Genomic DNA, 19173 nt, shown 5'->3' with positions numbered 1-19173 from the left:
ATCATCGTGTATGACATCACCGTTTACTAAATTACTGTCATCGTGTATAAAATCGCCATTTACTAAATTACTGTCATCGTGTATGACATCACCATTTACTAAATCACTGTCATTGTGTATGACATCATCATTTACTAAATTACTGTCATTGTGTATGACATCACCATTTACTAAATTACTGTCATCGTGTATGACATCACCATTTACTAAATCACTGTCATTGTGTATGACATCATCATTTACTAAATTACTGTCATTGTATATGGCATCACCATTTACTAAATTACTGTCATCGTGTATGACATCACCATTTACTAAATTACTGTCATTGTATATGGCATCACCATTTACTAAATTACTGTCATCGTGTATGACATCACCATTTACTAAATTACTGTCATTGTATATGGCATCACCATTTACTAAATTACTGTCATCGTGTATGACATCATCATTTACTAAATTACTGTCATTGTATATGGCATCACCATTTACTAAATTACTGTCATCGTGTATGACATCACCATTTACTAAATTACTGTCATTGTATATGGCATCACCATTTATTAAATTACTGTCATCGTGTATGACATCATCATTTACTAAATTACTGTCATTGTATATGGCATCACCATATACTAAATTACTGTCATCGTGTATGACATCACCATTTACTAAATTACTGTCATTGTATATGGCATCACCATTTACTAAATTACTGTCATCGTGTATGACATCATCATTTACTAAATTACTGTCATTGTATATGGCATCACCATTTACTAAATTACTGTCATCGTGTATGACATCACCATTTACTAAATTACTGTCATTGTGTATGACATCACCATTTACTAAATTACTGTCATCGTGTATGACATCACCATTTACAAAATTACTGTCACCATTTACTAAATTACTGTCATTGTATATGGCATCACTATTTATTAAATTACTCATTCGTATTGGTTACACAGAGCTTTATTAGTATAGGGCAATACATTGGTCATACATTTTATTTGCGCAATATTGAATGTAGAAAAGTCAAATCAGCTTACACATATCCACTGCTTGTTTGAATAGAATTATAATGATCAAATAATAATGTAGTCACTACATAGATCATAATGATTGTATAATTCGAAGAAGACACTACATAGATCATAATGATTGTATAATTCGAAGAAGACACTACATAGATCATAATGATTGTATAATTCGAAGAAGACACTACATAGATCATAATGATTGTATAATTCGAAGAAGACACTACATAGATCATAATGATTGTATAATTCGAAGAAGACATATCAATATATCCGGTAATATTGATTACGATGTAAATATATAGATTAATAATGCAACATGTTTGCAAATTTATATTGTGAAATCAATATATTTCTACTCAATACAATAGGTAAAAATGTAGTTTTAAAAATTTACAGACTGTAGGAATAATGCAGAATTTACGTAATTCTGGACAAGTAGTTTAAAATGCATTCTTCCTGATAACCCGCTTAAGAAAATAACAAGCAGCCTATCGGATATCATTAGAAAATGAATTATATGTATAGTATCAATACGATTTGACTTGCTGCTTTCAACAAGCAGTCGGAAATATAACTTTTTACCAAAAATTACGAAAATATTCACCAAAATTGAAGATATCATCACGAAGTGAACAAATCAGAGAGAGGTCCACAGGTAGTACCTATATATGTAATATCAAAGCAATCGGACTTGCGGTTTTTAACAAGAAGTCAAAAATATCACTTTTTACCAATAATTACAAAAATATTCACCAAAATTAGAGAATTGAAGATATCATCATGAAGTGAACAAATCTGAGAGAATTCCACATGTAGTACCTATATATGTAATATCAAAGCAAACAGGACTTGTAGTTTTTAACAAGAAATCAAAAATAAAACTGTTTATCAAAAATATTCACCAAAATTAAAGAATTGAAGATATCATCATGAAATAAACGAACAAATCTAAAAGAGGTCTACAATCGGACGGACAATCACTAATATGGTAAGCTCTGCTCGACAAAGTCGACAGCGGAGCTAAAAAGGGGTTCTTCCCTTGAGAATACGGTGTGTTAGAGTTGTCACTAAAAAGGACAGATACACTTCTGTGTAGGAATTAGTTTGGGCTTTTGAGATTCTCACTAGCCTTGAAAGCTTCACGGTTGAATGTGCGATATGTGTAAATCGACATAGATAACGATCAAGATATTAATCATTAAAGCGAAATCACAGAAAACACAAGAGAAATACAATGAAATTACAATAACACGTCACCAATACTATGCAATGTAATCTCCTCATTTTATTACACACATATTGATTTGTACAGCACACCTACAAGTTCTGTAGTCTGACTATAACAAAGACAAATATATCTTACTGTAAAGACGTGTAAATAGTATGATCCATGGGAGTTATTTGCAAATTTGTGTATGCATCACTGGCGTTCACGTCTTCAATAGTGTTCATAATCTCATTTCGATCAGGGGACCCGGTCAATATACGGTCTGGTTCCCTGGATATGTAGATGCTGTTTTCAACAATACCTTCTTGACATTGATCAGTTGTCGTTCCAGATTCATATATTCTGTTTTCAACGAACCCTTCAATTGTGTTTTCCGCAGACAGTTCTTGGGCTTGTCTTTCATTATCTGGGTCAGTCTCCGATGTGGCTCCACAAACTACCCCTTCCAAACCATGCCTGCTCTGAGATGGAATGTTGGCGATTCCTTTTACTGGCAATTCAGCACTCGTGTTGGATGTTTCATAAGCAACGTTATCAACAAACCCTTCCCCGGCATCTACGTTCGTCTTCTCTCTTTTAATATTCTCATGGTGTATAATATTCTTTCTAGAGCTGTATACTTCGTTGTGTGCATTTTCTGTGTTAGTTATATTGTCAGAGATGGTGGAATAACATACTTCTTCAGTGGAATGGTTAGTTTTTCCCCTGTCAACATCATCTGCACCAAACGTCAAGTTGCCAAGAGGAATATTCGGTTCTCTATTTTGTTGGACTTTCTTCCTAAATCGGGAAAAGTAACTGTAATTCTTGTTTGATTTGATGTACATAATTATTTATGTGGATTCTCCTAGTCGTTTAACTAATTCATAAACTCATACATGTGTTATATTACAAATATTAAAACTAATTAATTAATGAAAATGCATAATATCACTTACCGTCGCTTGTATAATATCACAAATGTAGCAACGAGTGCAATCACAACAACCAGACCACCTACAACCCCACCAGATATGCCGCCTATAATACAAAGACGAACTGCGATTATATAAAAGTATTATATTATATTATATTATATTATATACGCGTTGTATACGTCGCTATGAGTCCCATATCGAACAGGACGCGATAAGACTGTCACGCTATAAACAATCCCTAATAATCATTTCAGACATTATATTTGGTAACACGAATACACTGACACGTTAATTAACATGCACATAGATGAACAAGAAAATTTGAACTCTCTACAGTGTATTCACCTTGTCACTGTAAGTAGGCGTGCTCCCTGTTACATCACAAAATACAGCTTAAAATCGCGTGTAGTAAACGCGTACATACAGTGATTAATGACATGCGCCATTCGAACCTCTGATGCCCAAACATTTCTGGACACAAAACCTAGTAGTTGGTTAAACCTCCTCAGTTACGATTACCCCTGAGATATTACATCATTCACAGCAATATTTGTAAATTATGATATAGTAGTGGAACCCAAACTCTAACCCGAACATATTCAAAGTAAATAACCAACCTGCAGATTGAGAGCCAACGTTTCTCGGTTGACTACTGTGCACGTTCATATCTTGAGAGCTGCTCTGCATTGTTGTATATACAGTATTGTACATATTTCTTGGTAAAGCTGAATTATGTGCATTTGTCTTGGTACTCATGCGTCCTACTGTAGTATACGTAGTTGGTAGTTGAGTAATTTGTGGAGTGGTATTTGCTTCAACTGGTAAGCCTATTTCAGAAAAAAAATACGACATACATTATTTTATATATGTGATAATACAATTGACACAATACACCTTCACCCAAGCAGTTAGTTATTTCCCAGTAAACGGGAGGCAGTCAATCCTTAATTGAACTGATGATATCACAACTGTCAATAAAATTATTATTGTAATTCTTATGTTGTGAATAAAGCATTTGTGTTGAGGGAACGTCGACGTAGAGATAGCAGGTTCGACCCAAAGGAGTGCATTAGTTCATTACAGATAGCCCTTTATTCACCCAAACAGTCAGCTGAGGTCATGCTGCGCTGTACACTTCCCCTTTTTCCCTTACAAACTTTACAATAAAACTCTAATGCGTGGCAGCCAATCGCTGCAGCCGTTGGCAAGATCACGTGATTAACAAGACATTGCAAAGTTGCTACTACTGAATACAATTAATAAACAATCTATTTATAAAATTCTTGTAATATATCTTTATAATGTCTACTTTAAACATGCAAGCTGTTGGTCCTAAATTATACTGCAACGTCGTTGTATATTTATATTTAAATCACGCATTTTCTAAAGTTTCTTTTGTTTCTTATTTCCACGGGTATCATACTTTTTTTCTAATTGTTATTTAATAAAGTTAAAAATAACAGGCAAAAAAATATAATTACAGGCTTGCACAATAAAATATTTTACAAATAAAACAATTATCAAATATTAAAAATCACAAAACTATTAAAATTGATAAAAATATCAATTGTTGACATTGTATTAAAAAGGTAAAATTCACGTAGAAGTGTGAACATTTACTCGACATCTTGGGACATAAAAAAGCGAGCACAACCTCGTAAAACGAGATGCAACATTTAAAAGGATTTCCGATAAAATGTAAGAGCAATCGCAATAAAAATGAAGAAAATTGTGTAGAAAATTCAAGTCAAGAAATGTTTGACGTATTTCTCAAGGGGGTACGTTGAAATGGTTGCAGAGTGACACATATCATCTTTTGCAGAATATATTTATTGATCTTGTACATACAAATTTGATAAATTTCTTTAGAACTTGTATACGGTATTATGTTAAATAAGACTGGTATATATGACAAATCTTCCGAGTGTGATATTAAACATATAGACATTAGCTTAGCTGTAATCATAGCTAACAGTTGTACTTACGTTGCTAAAATTGTGCAAGCAGTTTTAATGATATCGATTATAGTTATTACCACAGAGAAATCGCTGTTAGTGAACATTTATCACTAAGATCTACCTACGTTGACACATAATAATAATAACATCGGAAATGCGACTACTAAGTTATTTTATAAACCTCTGAGAAGCAGTGAGAATAATTTACACCACCATTGGAACTTCTTGTTGTCATCATCGGAGAAGGCAACGTGTAGTTGTATTCACCGGATACCGTGCAAAGCTCACGCGTGCGTTCCTACTATTATCGGGACTCGCAGGTGTAGCTATCGTGTACATACGCGCAAAGACTGCAGTCTTGTTTTATTTTACAATGTCATGCATCTACTGATCTAGGCATTACAAAAGTCGTGCTTTAGAACTTCTTTCTGTGTCGGGAAAAAGGTTTTATATGAAAATCCTTTCAGGATCGCCATGATTTAATAAAGAACCCATAGCGAAGCCATGAATCCATGATTTAATAAAGAACCCATAGCGAAGCCATGAATCCATGATTTAATAAAGAACCCATAGCGAAGCCATGAATCCATGATTTAACCCATAGCGAAGCCATGAATCCATGATTTAACCCATAGCGAAGCCATGAATCCATGATTTAACCCATAGCGAAGCCATGAACCCATGATTTAACCCATAGCGAAGCCATGAATCCATGATTTAACCCATAGCGAAGCCATGAATCCATGATTTAACCCATAGCGAAGCCATGAATTCATGATTTAACCCATAGCGAAGCCATGAATCCATGATTTAACCCATAGCGAAGCCATGAATCCATGATTTAACCCATAGCGAAGCCATGAATCCATGATTTAACCCATAGCGAAGCCATGAACCCATGATTTAACCCATAGCGAAGCCATGAATCCATGATTTAACCCATAGCGAAGCCATGAACCCATGATTTAACCCATAGCGAAGCCATGAATCCATGATTTAACCCATAGCGAAGCCATGAATCCATGATTTAACCCATAGCGAAGCCATGAATTCATGATTTAACCCATAGAGAACCGTTTGAAAATGGCTTACGGTATATGGTAGTTCTCTATGCGTTCTTTATTAAAACATCGTGCTTTTTACGCTGTTCGCAGTATTTGTTGTAAGTTGTACAAGTTATTATACTGTGCAAGCCGTTCAGTTACACTCACAGTGGTGTAACGACAAAAGGTTGGAACAGAGTCTACACTCTCTGTTGTAAACATACTCTGATAAAAGTATAGGTAAAATGGGTAAATATGATAATTAATTTGCTGATTGATGTATAAGTTATCGGAGATAAAAACGTAGTTTGCTTACTTTCAAAATATACTACAAATCCACGTCCGTGATCACTGGAACTAGAGGTAAATTCGATAGTTAACACATTATATAATGTAGTTCCCACGTGGTATGATAACACCTTGTTATTTAAATCATTGTTAATCGTGAATGTTATTGTTTCATATCCATTTATATCATCAATATTCTAAAACGTGAGTCTGTCATCTATTGTAGTATCTCCTCTTTCAAGATACAGCATTTTCAGTGTTATTTCAATTACGGTGTTAGAGGGCGCCATCACTGTCCATTCACAGTCAGCATCAGCCGGATAATTACCAGGAAAACGGGAAGAGAATATCCAGCCTTTCATCGTAGAAATGTGTCCACCACATTTACCAAAATTAGCTAATGAATTAAGAAGAGAGATTGCTATCACTATATAGACAGTCTACCATGTAATGAAATTTTCTAGATACGGAGATACGTGTACCGCCAATTATGATGCTCTTTGACCACATCCGTTTTGTTATCTGAATTTTAGTGGGATTTTGAAGATGACATAATCGTAAGTCAGTGGTAATGAATATCTTCATGTGCAAATTGTGTATGCTCCTTTTGTATAAAACGTATAAATTAGCATTGCGTAAAAGATAACCCATGATTTGTCGTGTCCAAATTTCATGAATATTTTGGAAATATTTGAATTAAATTAGAATATAAACACAACCGTACATATTAATTACACAGAATCTGTGAATAAACTGCAGTCACGTGATGAGATACATTAACACGAAGTCCTGTGTGTTTGATGTAAATTATATAAATACATTTCAATGAAAAGATACTACAAAACAAATGTTTGTTGTTCTATCAAAACCACTTACTTGTATAAATAGAACTCGCATGTCTTCCACCACATACTTGATCTTGTCTGCCTTTACATGTCATTCTACAATCATTGTTAGGGCGTATAGTGTAGTCATCAGACGGTGGATTGTTACCACAACGACATTCTTTTGTATTCCTAATTGATGCGTAATTGTAATCTTTACAGTAATGTACACAGTATTCTATCGTCATTGCATTATTTCGTAAAACCATTGCACTATTGTATAGTGGGTCATCAAGGTAGTCATGGTAACATCCAAGATATCCAGGATCTAAATTAGAGTACATGTTTAGTCAGAAATTGTGAATAGTTGTCTTAAATAAGGCCTTCAGGTGGAAATAGAGTTAATTCATTTGTGATTCACATATTTTTTAAGTCACTAAGGCGTTACTAATTACTAAAAGCTGGTGGCCAATTTTCGTACTATGCTGTTTTGAATATTCCGAATATTTAAAAAAATGCCAGTCACACAAATGGCCTGTAAATTGCACTTGACTTCCGTAACACTGTAGCCTAGCTGAGCGTGTTTTGGGAGACTTCTCTGTAGGTATTTCCCCCCAAATATCTTTACAGTTAATGCTATTGGTTATAGAAGTGTACAGTAATATTAGGCTTGACCGGGCAACAAAATGTCGAATAACGCCAATTTTAGGGTCAATATATTTTAGATTTGGTCAATATGGGACCTACAATTAATAATGTGATATATAGTCACTACTAGGTACTTTTTTAAAACGAACTGTACTGGAGAACCATAAACATTAAAGCTATCACGTGACCGTGCTGCTCGATATTGACTGTACGTGTATTTGCATTGTGTCACTTGTATAATTTCTGGATTTTTTGGCTCATAATGTTTGGATCAGTTGTATTATGTTTCATAAATTTGAAGAGGTTTAAGTCATCAACAAAAAGACAGAAATCAGAAGCATTCGTTGAGTTAACAATGTCATTGAAGTGACAAGAGTTATACTTGATTTTGTGGAACGTCTCGTGATATATTATGAATGTCATGAGTGGACATACTCAAATCTATTTTGACAAATTACATGCGATTAGCGTGTGGTGTGTAAACCACTGTAGTGGAAATTCTCTGAATCTGTAATTTGTCGATTAGGGTGTGCTGATCAAATGTGTCGAATGATTTCAATAGATCAATAAATAAATAATACAACTGGTATTCATATTGTCAGCTACATATTTTATATGTTAGTACGCTGCATTGTTGACTTCTATATCAAAATCATTGTGTGTGAATGAATTCTATAAAATTGCAATGTCAAATATCACAGTAGTGGATGTAGTAGGATTATGTTACACAATCAATTTAAGCGTAGGCTTGAGCTCAATACTTAGCCATCTCAAAATTATCGATGTTGCTACTATTATACGTCACTTAGGGACGACGTCAAAAGATCGATGTCGGATAAAAAACTTATTTGCTTTAGTTTGGGGGTGGGGGGTTTTGACCTCAACAAGTTTCCATTCTACAAAAACGATTTTATTTTTTAATGAAGTCAAACAAATCTTGGAGTATTTGTAGTTCGTTTTTTTTTTCTATCCAATCATGGACAAAAATAACAGAAAATGAAAAAAAAAACATAAAAGACGGGAAAATGGTTTGGTGTGTAAATATGTGCGTCAAATGAGGTCTTTTTACACCCACCCGACAACCAACTGTTATGCCGTACTACTGTCCGATTATCAATTTGTATTTAATGGTGAATGTAGTCTGACGCCATGATCAATATTTATCAATTAAGTTTCAATGGGGGTGGGGGTGGGAATTAAGTTTTTTATCCTACATTGAACTTTTGATGTTTTCCCTTAGGCGTATTACGTCCAAGTTCACAGTTAATGACTGCTGACTCATTTCAATAGAAATATAACAATTAAAACAATATATTTGTAAAATTAATTTTCAACTCACAATGACAGCGGACACCGACATCCTCATTGTGGAAGCATGGATGTGATAGTGGATAATCTTCGTTATAATTATGTGGGCCAAGTATGTAATCACAGTGGAATATGCTCTTATCTTCATCTTCACAGTTTACGTAAGCAAACCAAATATACCCACTTCCAGCCCCGAATGGACCTGGTGTAATACCACCAGATTCACTGAACATGGCCCCTGGAAACCCTGTGAGAAGTTATTTCTAGATAATGTTTCACGAAAAGTAAATAAATTCAGATAAAATATATTCCACTGTCTTGCTGCTACGAGCTTGTAATGTACGCGTATGTTTCCATTAACGTTTTATTATTTCAAGTTATTGTAACTCGGCTTGTACAGATCGCTTTATTCAGTGGACATAAAGATAATATTGCGATCCTAAGTTGAACTTTACACAACTATATCAACAAAGTAAATCGTAATTTGTGAAATTGTTCAATACATCAACGATAATAATTACCTAACTCTTTGCAGACAACCTCCGCCTCTCCGATACCCCAGCCATCATCACAAACTGTTCCCCATTCACCATTAAAGTAAACCTCCACACGACCTTCAAATGGCGTATCACCGCCAGCGAGTCGAACACCAATCTCTACAAATATTCACCATGGCAAATGTCAGTGTTTGTTCGATAGTCTTTTTTATAAGATGATAAAACTGTGTTTGGTCGCCCACATAATAACATTTGTCTGAGTAAATAAGGAAGTATACATGCACGCATGCGCACTGAGTTGTTGGTAAGTACGATAAACGTAAATGTGTGTTGTGCAAAAATTCATTATAATTTCATAAATAACAAACCATAAATTGTATGCTGCTGAAAATCATAACCATTAGGGTATAGCAAAAACATGAAATACCGAAATTAAATCATATCGACAAAGTGTAATACTCAAAACCAATTGTACACGAACAAATCACTGTAACTTAAACAAGGACACTGGCGAATAGAAATTCTGAAAAGTGTGATTTGTAAATAAGTGATAAATTGAGAAATTAGAAGTAATGCTATATCTAATCGACATTCAATCAATATAGTCATATAGTCTCCATATCACACAAGTGAGTTTCATGTAGTCTAATTATTAGTTGTCTGAGTTTCAACACATCTGTTATTATTCTTGTTGTTCTGTCTCGAACTGATATTGTTTATGACAACGTCTACGTACAATTTACTCCATGTCTTGTAATCCCGTGAAACACTCATATAGAAATACAGAGAAGTATTACTTATAACACGTGGTGCAATTCAGATCGACACACAAGCAATTCTATTCGTAATATCTCACGTAACTTCAGTGTTTTTTGTATGTGTTTTTTGTGGTTAAGCCCCTAGAGATGAAATACGTTCATTTAATACATTACTTGACGGTTTCATATCATGTAACAAGGTAGGAAATGACCGTTGTGAAGACGTGTAACTTAAATAGTAATCAATTTGTCGATACTTTGATCTCGCTTACCATGTCGTAACCAGATTATGTAATGTTATATATAGTTACTAATATTATAGAGCAAACTTTGGTCGATTCACGAGAGCAGTAGTACCAGATTAAAACACAACTACGTGACAGTCTATATTCGACACGACGTACTGTGACGACTACACATTATAGTAATATTATAATAAACTCACCGTTACAGATCACAGCAGCGTCTCTGTTATGGGTGCACGTAAACTCATAATCGCTAGAGATATCCGCGTTATATTCACTTTCAGTATGCGATAGATCTGTGTAACTGTACTCATCATAGCCGAAAATTTCATGTGAACAATTAAATATACTAAGCTCCATTCCACCGCAGTCAACATTGGTGAACCATATTATTCCGTCGCCACTCTCGAATCGTTCGTCTCCGCCTCGAATAGCAATACTTGTTCTAGAAAAACCTGGCGTAGATTAAGAAAGGGTCGACCGGATCATGACTCTCACAGATTTTGATCAATAACTCATTTGCTTTGGTTTGTGGGTTTTGTTGAGCAAATGAACGTGTTACTATCACTTGAAATGGTACATCGAAAACTATGTTCGAGGTGATTGTCGTCACCAATATTCAAATCCATATCTCGTTTCAAAAATATAGTATTCTACACAAGTTATATTCAAGACCATAATATTGGTGAAGCCAGAGCCGAAGGCAAGCAGCAAATTGTCGTATTGCCCTCACGAACACGTGTTATTATATAAATATGTAATTTGTTGACACTAAATTCGTAGTTTCAAATACATTGTTTTTGCTCAATATCAAAAAGCATATCCTTGATTTGTTTGAAATTAAAAATATTTCTATTTTAGCAAACACGGGTAGGACAACTCTAATCTTATCACAAATGTAAATGCAAAATATGTTTAATTATCCCTCTCGTTAGCAGCGGGGGCATCTCTTATCTGATTGTTACAACCGTTAAATAAAAACATTCACATCCACACATGACATTAATTCCGGCTTTAATTTGGATTTATGGACATTTAAATAAACTTTATAGTATAACATAATAATATATGTAATAATTTGTTTACAGATATGAACAATACACCTCGTGTGGGATTCGGGAAGACTATATCGATGGTACTTTATTGTGAGATAAACTGATATAGTAACTAGTAGCAACATATGTACACTAGCATTTATACCCATGGAACGAACGTGGGAGAAAGCACAATTGTATAAAGGAGAAATCATGGTATGGCAACATAGTAGTTCTGGAACAAGAGTGGCAACATAAATGCTCCGTGTTGGTTAAAATAATCACGTCTGTAATAGGTAAAAATAATCACGTCTGTAATAGGTTAAAATAATCACGTCTGTAATAGGTTAAAATAATCACGTCTGTAATAGGTTAAAATAATCACGTCTGTAATAGGTTAAAATAATCACGTCTGTAATAGGTTAAAATAATCACGTCTGTAATAGGTTAAAATAATCACGTCTGTAATAGGTTAAAATAATCACGTCTGTAATAGGTTAAAATAATCACGTCTGTAATAGGTTAAAATAATCACGTCTGTAATAGGTTAAAATAATCACGTCTGTAATAGGTAAAAATAATCACGTCTGTAATAGGTTAAAATAATCACGTCTGTAATAGGTTAAAATAATCACGTCTGTAATAGGTTAAAATAATCACGTCTGTAATAGGTTAAAATAATCACGTCTGTAATAGGTTAAAATAATCACGTCTGTAATAGGTTAAAATAATCACGTCTGTAATAGGTTAAAATAATCACGTCTGTAATAGGTTAAAATAATCACGTCTGTAATAGGTTAAAATAATCACGTCTGTAATAGGTTAAAATAATCACGTCTGTAATAGGTTAAAATAATCACGTCTGTAATAGGTTAAAATAATCACGTCTGTAATAGGTTAAAATAATCACGTCTGTAATAGGTAAAAATAATCACGTCTGTAATAGGTTAAAATAATCACGTCTGTAATAGGTTAAAATAATCACGTCTGTAATAGGTTAAAATAATCACGTCTGTAATAGGTTAAAATAATCACGTCTGTAATAGGTTAAAATAATCACGTCTGTAATAGGTTAAAATAATCACGTCTGTAATAGGTTAAAATAATCACGTCTGTAATAGGTTAAAATAATCACGTCTGTAATAGGTTAAAATAATCACGTCTGTAATAGGTAAAAATAATCACGTCTGTAATAAGTTAAAATAATCACGTCTGTAATAGGTTAAAATAATCACGTCTGTAATAGGTTAAAATAATCACGTCTGTAATAGGTTAAAATAATCACGTCTGTAATAGGTAAAAATAATCACGTCTGTAATAGGTTAAAATAATCACGTCTGTAATAAGTTAAAATAATCACGTCTGTAATAGGTAAAAATAATCACGTCTGTAATAGGTTAAAATAATCACGTCTGTAATAGGTAAAAATAATCACGTCTGTAATAGGTTAAAATAATCACGTCTGTAATAAGTTAAAATAATCACGTCTGTAATAGGTTAAAATAATCACGTCTGTAATAAGTTAAAATAATCACGTCTGTAATAGGTTAAAATAATCACGTCTGTAATAGGTTAAAATAATCACGTCTGTAATAGGTAAAAATAATCACGTCTGTAATAGGTTAAAATAATCACGTCTGTAATAGGTAAAAATAATCACGTCTGTAATAGATTAAAATAATCACGTCTGTAATAGGTAAAAATAATCACGTCTGTAATAGGTTAAAATAATCACGTCTGTAATAGGTTAAAATAATCACGTCTGTAATAGGTAAAAATAATCACGTCTGTAATAGGTAAAAATAATCACGTCTGTAATAAGTTAAAATAATCACGTCTGTAATAGGTTAAAATAATCACGTCTGTAATAGGTTAAAATAATCACGTCTGTAATAGGTTAAAATAATCACGTCTGTAATAGGTTAAAATAATCACGTCTGTAATAGGTTAAAATAATCACGTCTGTAATAGGTTAAAATAATCACGTCTGTAATAGGTTAAAATAATCACGTCTGTAATAGGTTAAAATAATCACGTCTGTAATAGGTAAAAATAATCACGTCTGTAATAAGTTAAAATAATCACGTCTGTAATAGGTTAAAATAATCACGTCTGTAATAGGTTAAAATAATCACGTCTGTAATAGGTTAAAATAATCACGTCTGTAATAGGTTAAAATACTCACGTCTGTAATAGGTTAAAATAATCACGTCTGTAATAGGTTAAAATAATCACGTCTGTAATAGGTTAAAATAATCACGTCTGTAATAGGTTAAAATAATCACGTCTGTAATAGGTTAAAATAATCACGTCTGTAATAGGTTAAAATAATCACGTCTGTAATAGGTTAAAATACTCACGTCTGTAATAGGTTAAAATAATCACGTCTGTAATAGGTTAAAATAATCACGTCTGTAATAGGTTAAAATAATCACGTCTGTAATAGGTTAAAATAATCACGTCTGTAATAGGTTAAAATAATCACGTCTGTAATAGGTAAAAATAATCACGTCTGTAATAGGTTAAAATAATCACGTCTGTAATAAGTTAAAATAATCACGTCTGTAATAGGTTAAAATAATCACGTCTGTAATAAGTTAAAATAATCACGTCTGTAATAGGTTAAAATAATCACGTCTGTAATAGGTTAAAATAATCACGTCTGTAATAGGTTAAAATAATCACGTCTGTAATAGGTAAAAATAATCACGTCTGTAATAGGTTAAAATAATCACGTCTGTAATAAGTTAAAATAATCACGTCTGTAATAGGTTAAAATAATCACGTCTGTAATAGGTTAAAATAATCACGTCTGTAATAGGTTAAAATAATCACGTCTGTAATAGGTTAAAATAATCACGTCTGTAATAGGTTAAAATAATCACGTCTGTAATAGGTTAAAATAATCACGTCTGTAATAGGTTAAAATAATCACGTCTGTAATAGGTTAAAATAATCACGTCTGTAATAGGTTAAAATAATCACGTCTGTAATAGGTAAAAAATAATCACGTCTGTAATAGGTTAAAATAATCACGTCTGTAATAGGTTAAAATAATCACGTCTGTAATAGGTTAAAATAATCACGTCTGTAATAGGTAAAAATAATCACGTCTGTAATAAGTTAAAATAATCACGTCTGTAATAGGTTAAAATAATCACGTCTGTAATAGGTTAAAATAATCACGTCTGTAATAGGTTAAAATAATCACGTCTGTAATAGGTTAAAATAATCACGTCTGTAATAGGTAAAAATAATCACGTCTGTAATAGGTTAAAATAATCACGTCTGTAATAGGTTAAAATAATCACGTCTGTAATAGGTTAAAATAATCACGTCTGTAATAGGTTAAAATAATCACGTCTGTAATAGGTTAAAATAATCACGTCTGTAATAGGTTAAAATAATCACGTCTGTAATTAATAAGTTAAAATAATCACGTCTGTAATAGGTTAAAATACTCACGTCTGTAATAGGTTAAAATAATCACGTCTGTAATAGGTTAAAATAATCACGTCTGTAATAGGTTAAAATAATCACGTCTGTAATAGGTAAAAAATAATCACGTCTGTAATAGGTTAAAATAATCACGTCTGTAATATGTTAAAATAATCACGTCTGTAATAGGTTAAAATAATCACGTCTGTAATAGGTTAAAATAATCACGTCTGTAATAGGTTAAAATAATCACGTCTGTAATAGGTTAAAATAATCACGTCTGTAATAGGTTAAAATAATCACGTCTGTAATAGGTTAAAATAATCACGTCTGTAATAGGTAAAAATAATCACGTCTGTAATAGGTTAAAATAATCACGTCTGTAATAGGTTAAAATAATCACGTCTGTAATAGGTTAAAATAATCACGTCTGTAATAGGTTAAAATAATCACGTCTGTAATAGGTTAAAATAATCACGTCTGTAATAGGTTAAAATAATCACGTCTGTAATTAATAAGTTAAAATAATCACGTCTGTAATAGGTTAAAATACTCACGTCTGTAATAGGTTAAAATAATCACGTCTGTAATAGGTTAAAATAATCACGTCTGTAATAGGTAAAAAATAATCACGTCTGTAATAGGTAAAAATAATCACGTCTGTAATAGGTTAAAATAATCACGTCTGTAATAGGTTAAAATAATCACGTCTGTAATAAGTTAAAATAATCACGTCTGTAATAGGTTAAAATAATCACGTCTGTAATAGGTTAAAATAATCACGTCTGTAATAGATTAAAATAATCACGTCTGTAATAGGTTAAAATAATCACGTCTGTAATAGGTAAAAATAATCACGTCTGTAATAAGTTAAAATAATCACGTCTGTAATAGGTAAAAATAATCACGTCTGTAATAGGTTAAAATAATCACGTCTGTAATAGGTTAAAAATAATCACGTCTGTAATAGGTTAAAATGATCACGTCTGTAATAGGTAAAAATAATCACGTCTGTAATAGGTTAAAATAATCACGTCTGTAATAGGTTAAAATAATCACGTCTGCAATAGGTTAAAATAATCACGTCTGTAATAGGTTAAAATTATCACGTCTGTAATAGGTTAAAATTATCACGTCTGTAATAGGTTAAAATAATCACGTCTGTAATAGGTTAAAATAATCACGTCTGTAATAGGTTAAAATAATCACGTCTGTAATAGGTTAAAATAATCACGTCTGTAATAGGTTAAAATAATCACGTCTGTAATAGGTTAAAATAATCACGTCTGTAATAGGTTAAAATAATCACGTCTGTAATAGGTAAAAATAATCACGTCTGTAATAGGTTAAAATAATCACGTCTGTAATAGGTTAAAATAATCACGTCTGTAATAGGTTAAAATAATCACGTCTGTAATAGGTTAAAATAATCACGTCTGTAATAGGTTAAAATAATCACGTCTGTAATAGGTAAAAAATAATCACGTCTGTAATAGGTTAAAATAATCACGTCTGTAATATGTTAAAATAATCACGTCTGTAATAGGTTAAAATAATCACGTCTGTAATAGGTTAAAATAATCACGTCTGTAATAGGTTAAAATAATCACGTCTGTAATAGGTTAAAATAATCACGTCTGTAATAGGTTAAAATAATCACGTCTGTAATAGGTTAAAATAATCACGTCTGTAATAGGTAAAAATAATCACGTCTGTAATAGGTTAAAATAATCACGTCTGTAATAGGTTAAAATAATCACGTCTGTAATAGGTTAAAATAATCACGTCTGTAATAGGTTAAAATAATCACGTCTGTAATAGGTTAAAATAATCACGTCTGTAATAGGTTAAAATAATCACGTCTGTAATTAATAAGTTAAAATAATCACGTCTGTAATAGGTTAAAATACTCACGTCTGTAATAGGTTAAAATAATCACGTCTGTAATAGGTTAAAATAATCACGTCTGTAATAGGTTAAAATAATCACGTCTGTAATAGGTAAAAAATAATCACGTCTGTAATAGGTAAAAATAATCACGTCTGTAATAGGTTAAAATAATCACGTCTGTAATAAGTTAAAATAATCACGTCTGTAATAGGTTAAAATAATCACGTCTGTAATAGGTTAAAATAATCACGTCTGTAATAGATTAAAATAATCACGTCTGTAATAGGTTAAAATAATCACGTCTGTAATAGGTAAAAATAATCACGTCTGTAATAAGTTAAAATAATCACGTCTGTAATAGGTAAAAATAATCACGTCTGTAATAGGTTAAAATAATCACGTCTGTAATAGGTTAAAAATAATCACGTCTGTAATAGGTTAAAATGATCACGTCTGTAATAGGTAAAAATAATCACGTCTGTAATAGGTTAAAATAATCACGTCTGTAATAGGTTAAAATAATCACGTCTGCAATAGGTTAAAATAATCACGTCTGTAATAGGTTAAAATTATCACGTCTGTAATAGGTTAAAATTATCACGTCTGTAATAGGTTAAAATAATCACGTCTGTAATAGGTTAAAATAATCACGTCTGTAATAGGTTAAAATAATCACGTCTGTAATAGGTTAAAATAATCACGTCTGTAATAGGTTAAAATAATCACGTCTGTAATAGGTTAAAATAATCACGTCTGTAATAGGTTAAAATAATCACGTCTGTAATAGGTAAAAATAATCACGTCTGTAATAGGTTAAAATAATCACGTCTGTAATAGGTTAAAATAATCACGTCTGTAATAGGTTAAAATAATCACGTCTGTAATAGGTTAAAATAATCACGTCTGTAATAGGTTAAAATAATCACGTCTGTAATAGGTTAAAATAATCACGTCTGTAATAGGTTAAAATAATCACGTCTGTAATAGGTTAAAATAATCACGTCTGTAATAGGTTAAAATAATCACGTCTGTAATAGGTTAAAATAATCACGTCTGTAATAGGTTAAAATAATCACGTCTGTAATAGGTTAAAATAATCACGTCTGTAATAAGTTAAAATAATCACGTCTCTAATAGGTTAAAATAATCACGTCTGTAATAGGTTAAAATAATCACGTCTGTAATAGGTTAAAATAATCACGTCTGTAATAGGTTAAAATAATCACGTCTGTAATAGGTTAAAATAATCACGTCTGTAATAGGTTAAAAATAATCACGTCTGTAATAGGTTAAAATAATCACGTCTGTAATAGGTAAAAATAATCACGTCTGTAATAGGTTAAAATAATCACGTCTGTAATAGGTTAAAATAATCACGTCTGTAATAGGTTAAAATAATCACGTCTGTAATAGGTTAAAATAATCACGTCTGTAATAGGTTAAAATAATCACGTCTGTAATAGGTTAAAATAATCACGTCTGTAATAGGTTAAAATAATCACGTCTGTAATAGGTTAAAATAATCACGTCTGTAATAGGTAAAAATAATCACGTCTGTAATAGGTTAAAATAATCACGTCTGTAATAGGTTAAAATAATCACGTCTGTAATAGGTTAAAATAATCACGTCTGTAATAGGTTAAAATAATCACGTCTGTAATAGGTTAAAATAATCACGTCTGTAATAGGTTAAAATAATCACGTCTGTAATAGGTTAAAATAATCACGTCTGTAATAGGTTAAAATAATCACGTCTGTAATAGGTTAAAATAATCACGTCTGTAATAGGTTAAAATAATCACGTCTGTAATAGGTAAAAATAATCACGTCTGTAATAAGTTAAAATAATCACGTCTGTAATAGGTTAAAATAATCACGTCTGTAATAGGTTAAAATAATCACGTCTGTAATAGGTAAAAATAATCACGTCTGTAATAAGTTAAAATAATCACGTCTGTAATAGGTTAAAATAATCACGTCTGTAATAGGTAAAAATAATCACGTCTGTAATAGGTTAAAATAATCACGTCTGTAATAGGTAAAAATAA

The 19173-nt window shown here is 31.9% G+C and overlaps 2 protein-coding genes across 3 annotated transcripts in view; both read right to left on the bottom strand.

Moving 5' to 3' along the window:
- Positions 1-965: 965 nt before the first annotated feature.
- Positions 966-6644, bottom strand: LOC146732304 (uncharacterized). Its single transcript, XM_085492887.1, has 4 exons — positions 6512-6644; positions 3812-4021; positions 3216-3297; positions 966-3057 (listed from the first exon to the last, which is right to left on the bottom strand). Exons 2-4 carry the CDS (start codon positions 3948-3950, stop codon positions 2409-2411), a joined length of 870 nt encoding a protein of 289 aa, XP_085349013.1. The 5' UTR covers positions 3951-4021; positions 6512-6644; the 3' UTR covers positions 966-2408.
- Positions 6645-6680: 36 nt separating this feature from the next.
- Positions 6681-19173, bottom strand: part of LOC144347804 (scavenger receptor cysteine-rich domain-containing protein DMBT1-like) — a 34884-nt gene continuing 22391 nt past the window's right edge. Inside the window, exons 3-7 of one of the 2 annotated variants that reach the window (XM_085492885.1) lie at positions 10964-11218; positions 9785-9919; positions 9295-9510; positions 7360-7635; positions 6681-6880 (exon numbers count right to left, since the gene is read on the bottom strand). In XM_085492885.1, the coding sequence (XP_085349011.1) occupies positions 6681-6880; positions 7360-7635; positions 9295-9510; positions 9785-9919; positions 10964-11218 (1082 nt within the window). The remainder of the gene's footprint in view (positions 6881-7359; positions 7636-9294; positions 9511-9784; positions 9920-10963; positions 11219-19173) is intronic. The other variant, XM_085492886.1, reaches the window with a different exon arrangement.

The sequence above is a fragment of the Saccoglossus kowalevskii genome, chromosome 18 (assembly GCF_978046115.1).
Source record: "Saccoglossus kowalevskii chromosome 18, keSacKowa6.1, whole genome shotgun sequence".
In the NCBI taxonomy this organism is placed as follows: Eukaryota; Metazoa; Hemichordata; class Enteropneusta; family Harrimaniidae; genus Saccoglossus; species Saccoglossus kowalevskii.
The sequence above is the reverse complement of the archived record's forward strand: the minus strand, read 5'-3'. Positions and strand labels throughout refer to the sequence as shown.

Excerpts from the sequence above, each read along its gene's own strand:
- LOC146732304 (XM_085492887.1), bottom strand. The coding sequence starts at position 3,950 with ATGAGTACCAAGACAAATGCACATAATTCAGCTTTACCAAGAAATATG. Across the intron at positions 3,298-3,811 it reads CGTTGGCTCTCAATCTGCAG|GCGGCATATCTGGTGGGGTT; the intron begins GTTGGTTATTTA and ends TTTGTATTATAG. Across the intron at positions 3,058-3,215 it reads GTGATATTATACAAGCGACG|GAAGAAAGTCCAACAAAATA; the intron begins GTAAGTGATATT and ends TTCCCGATTTAG.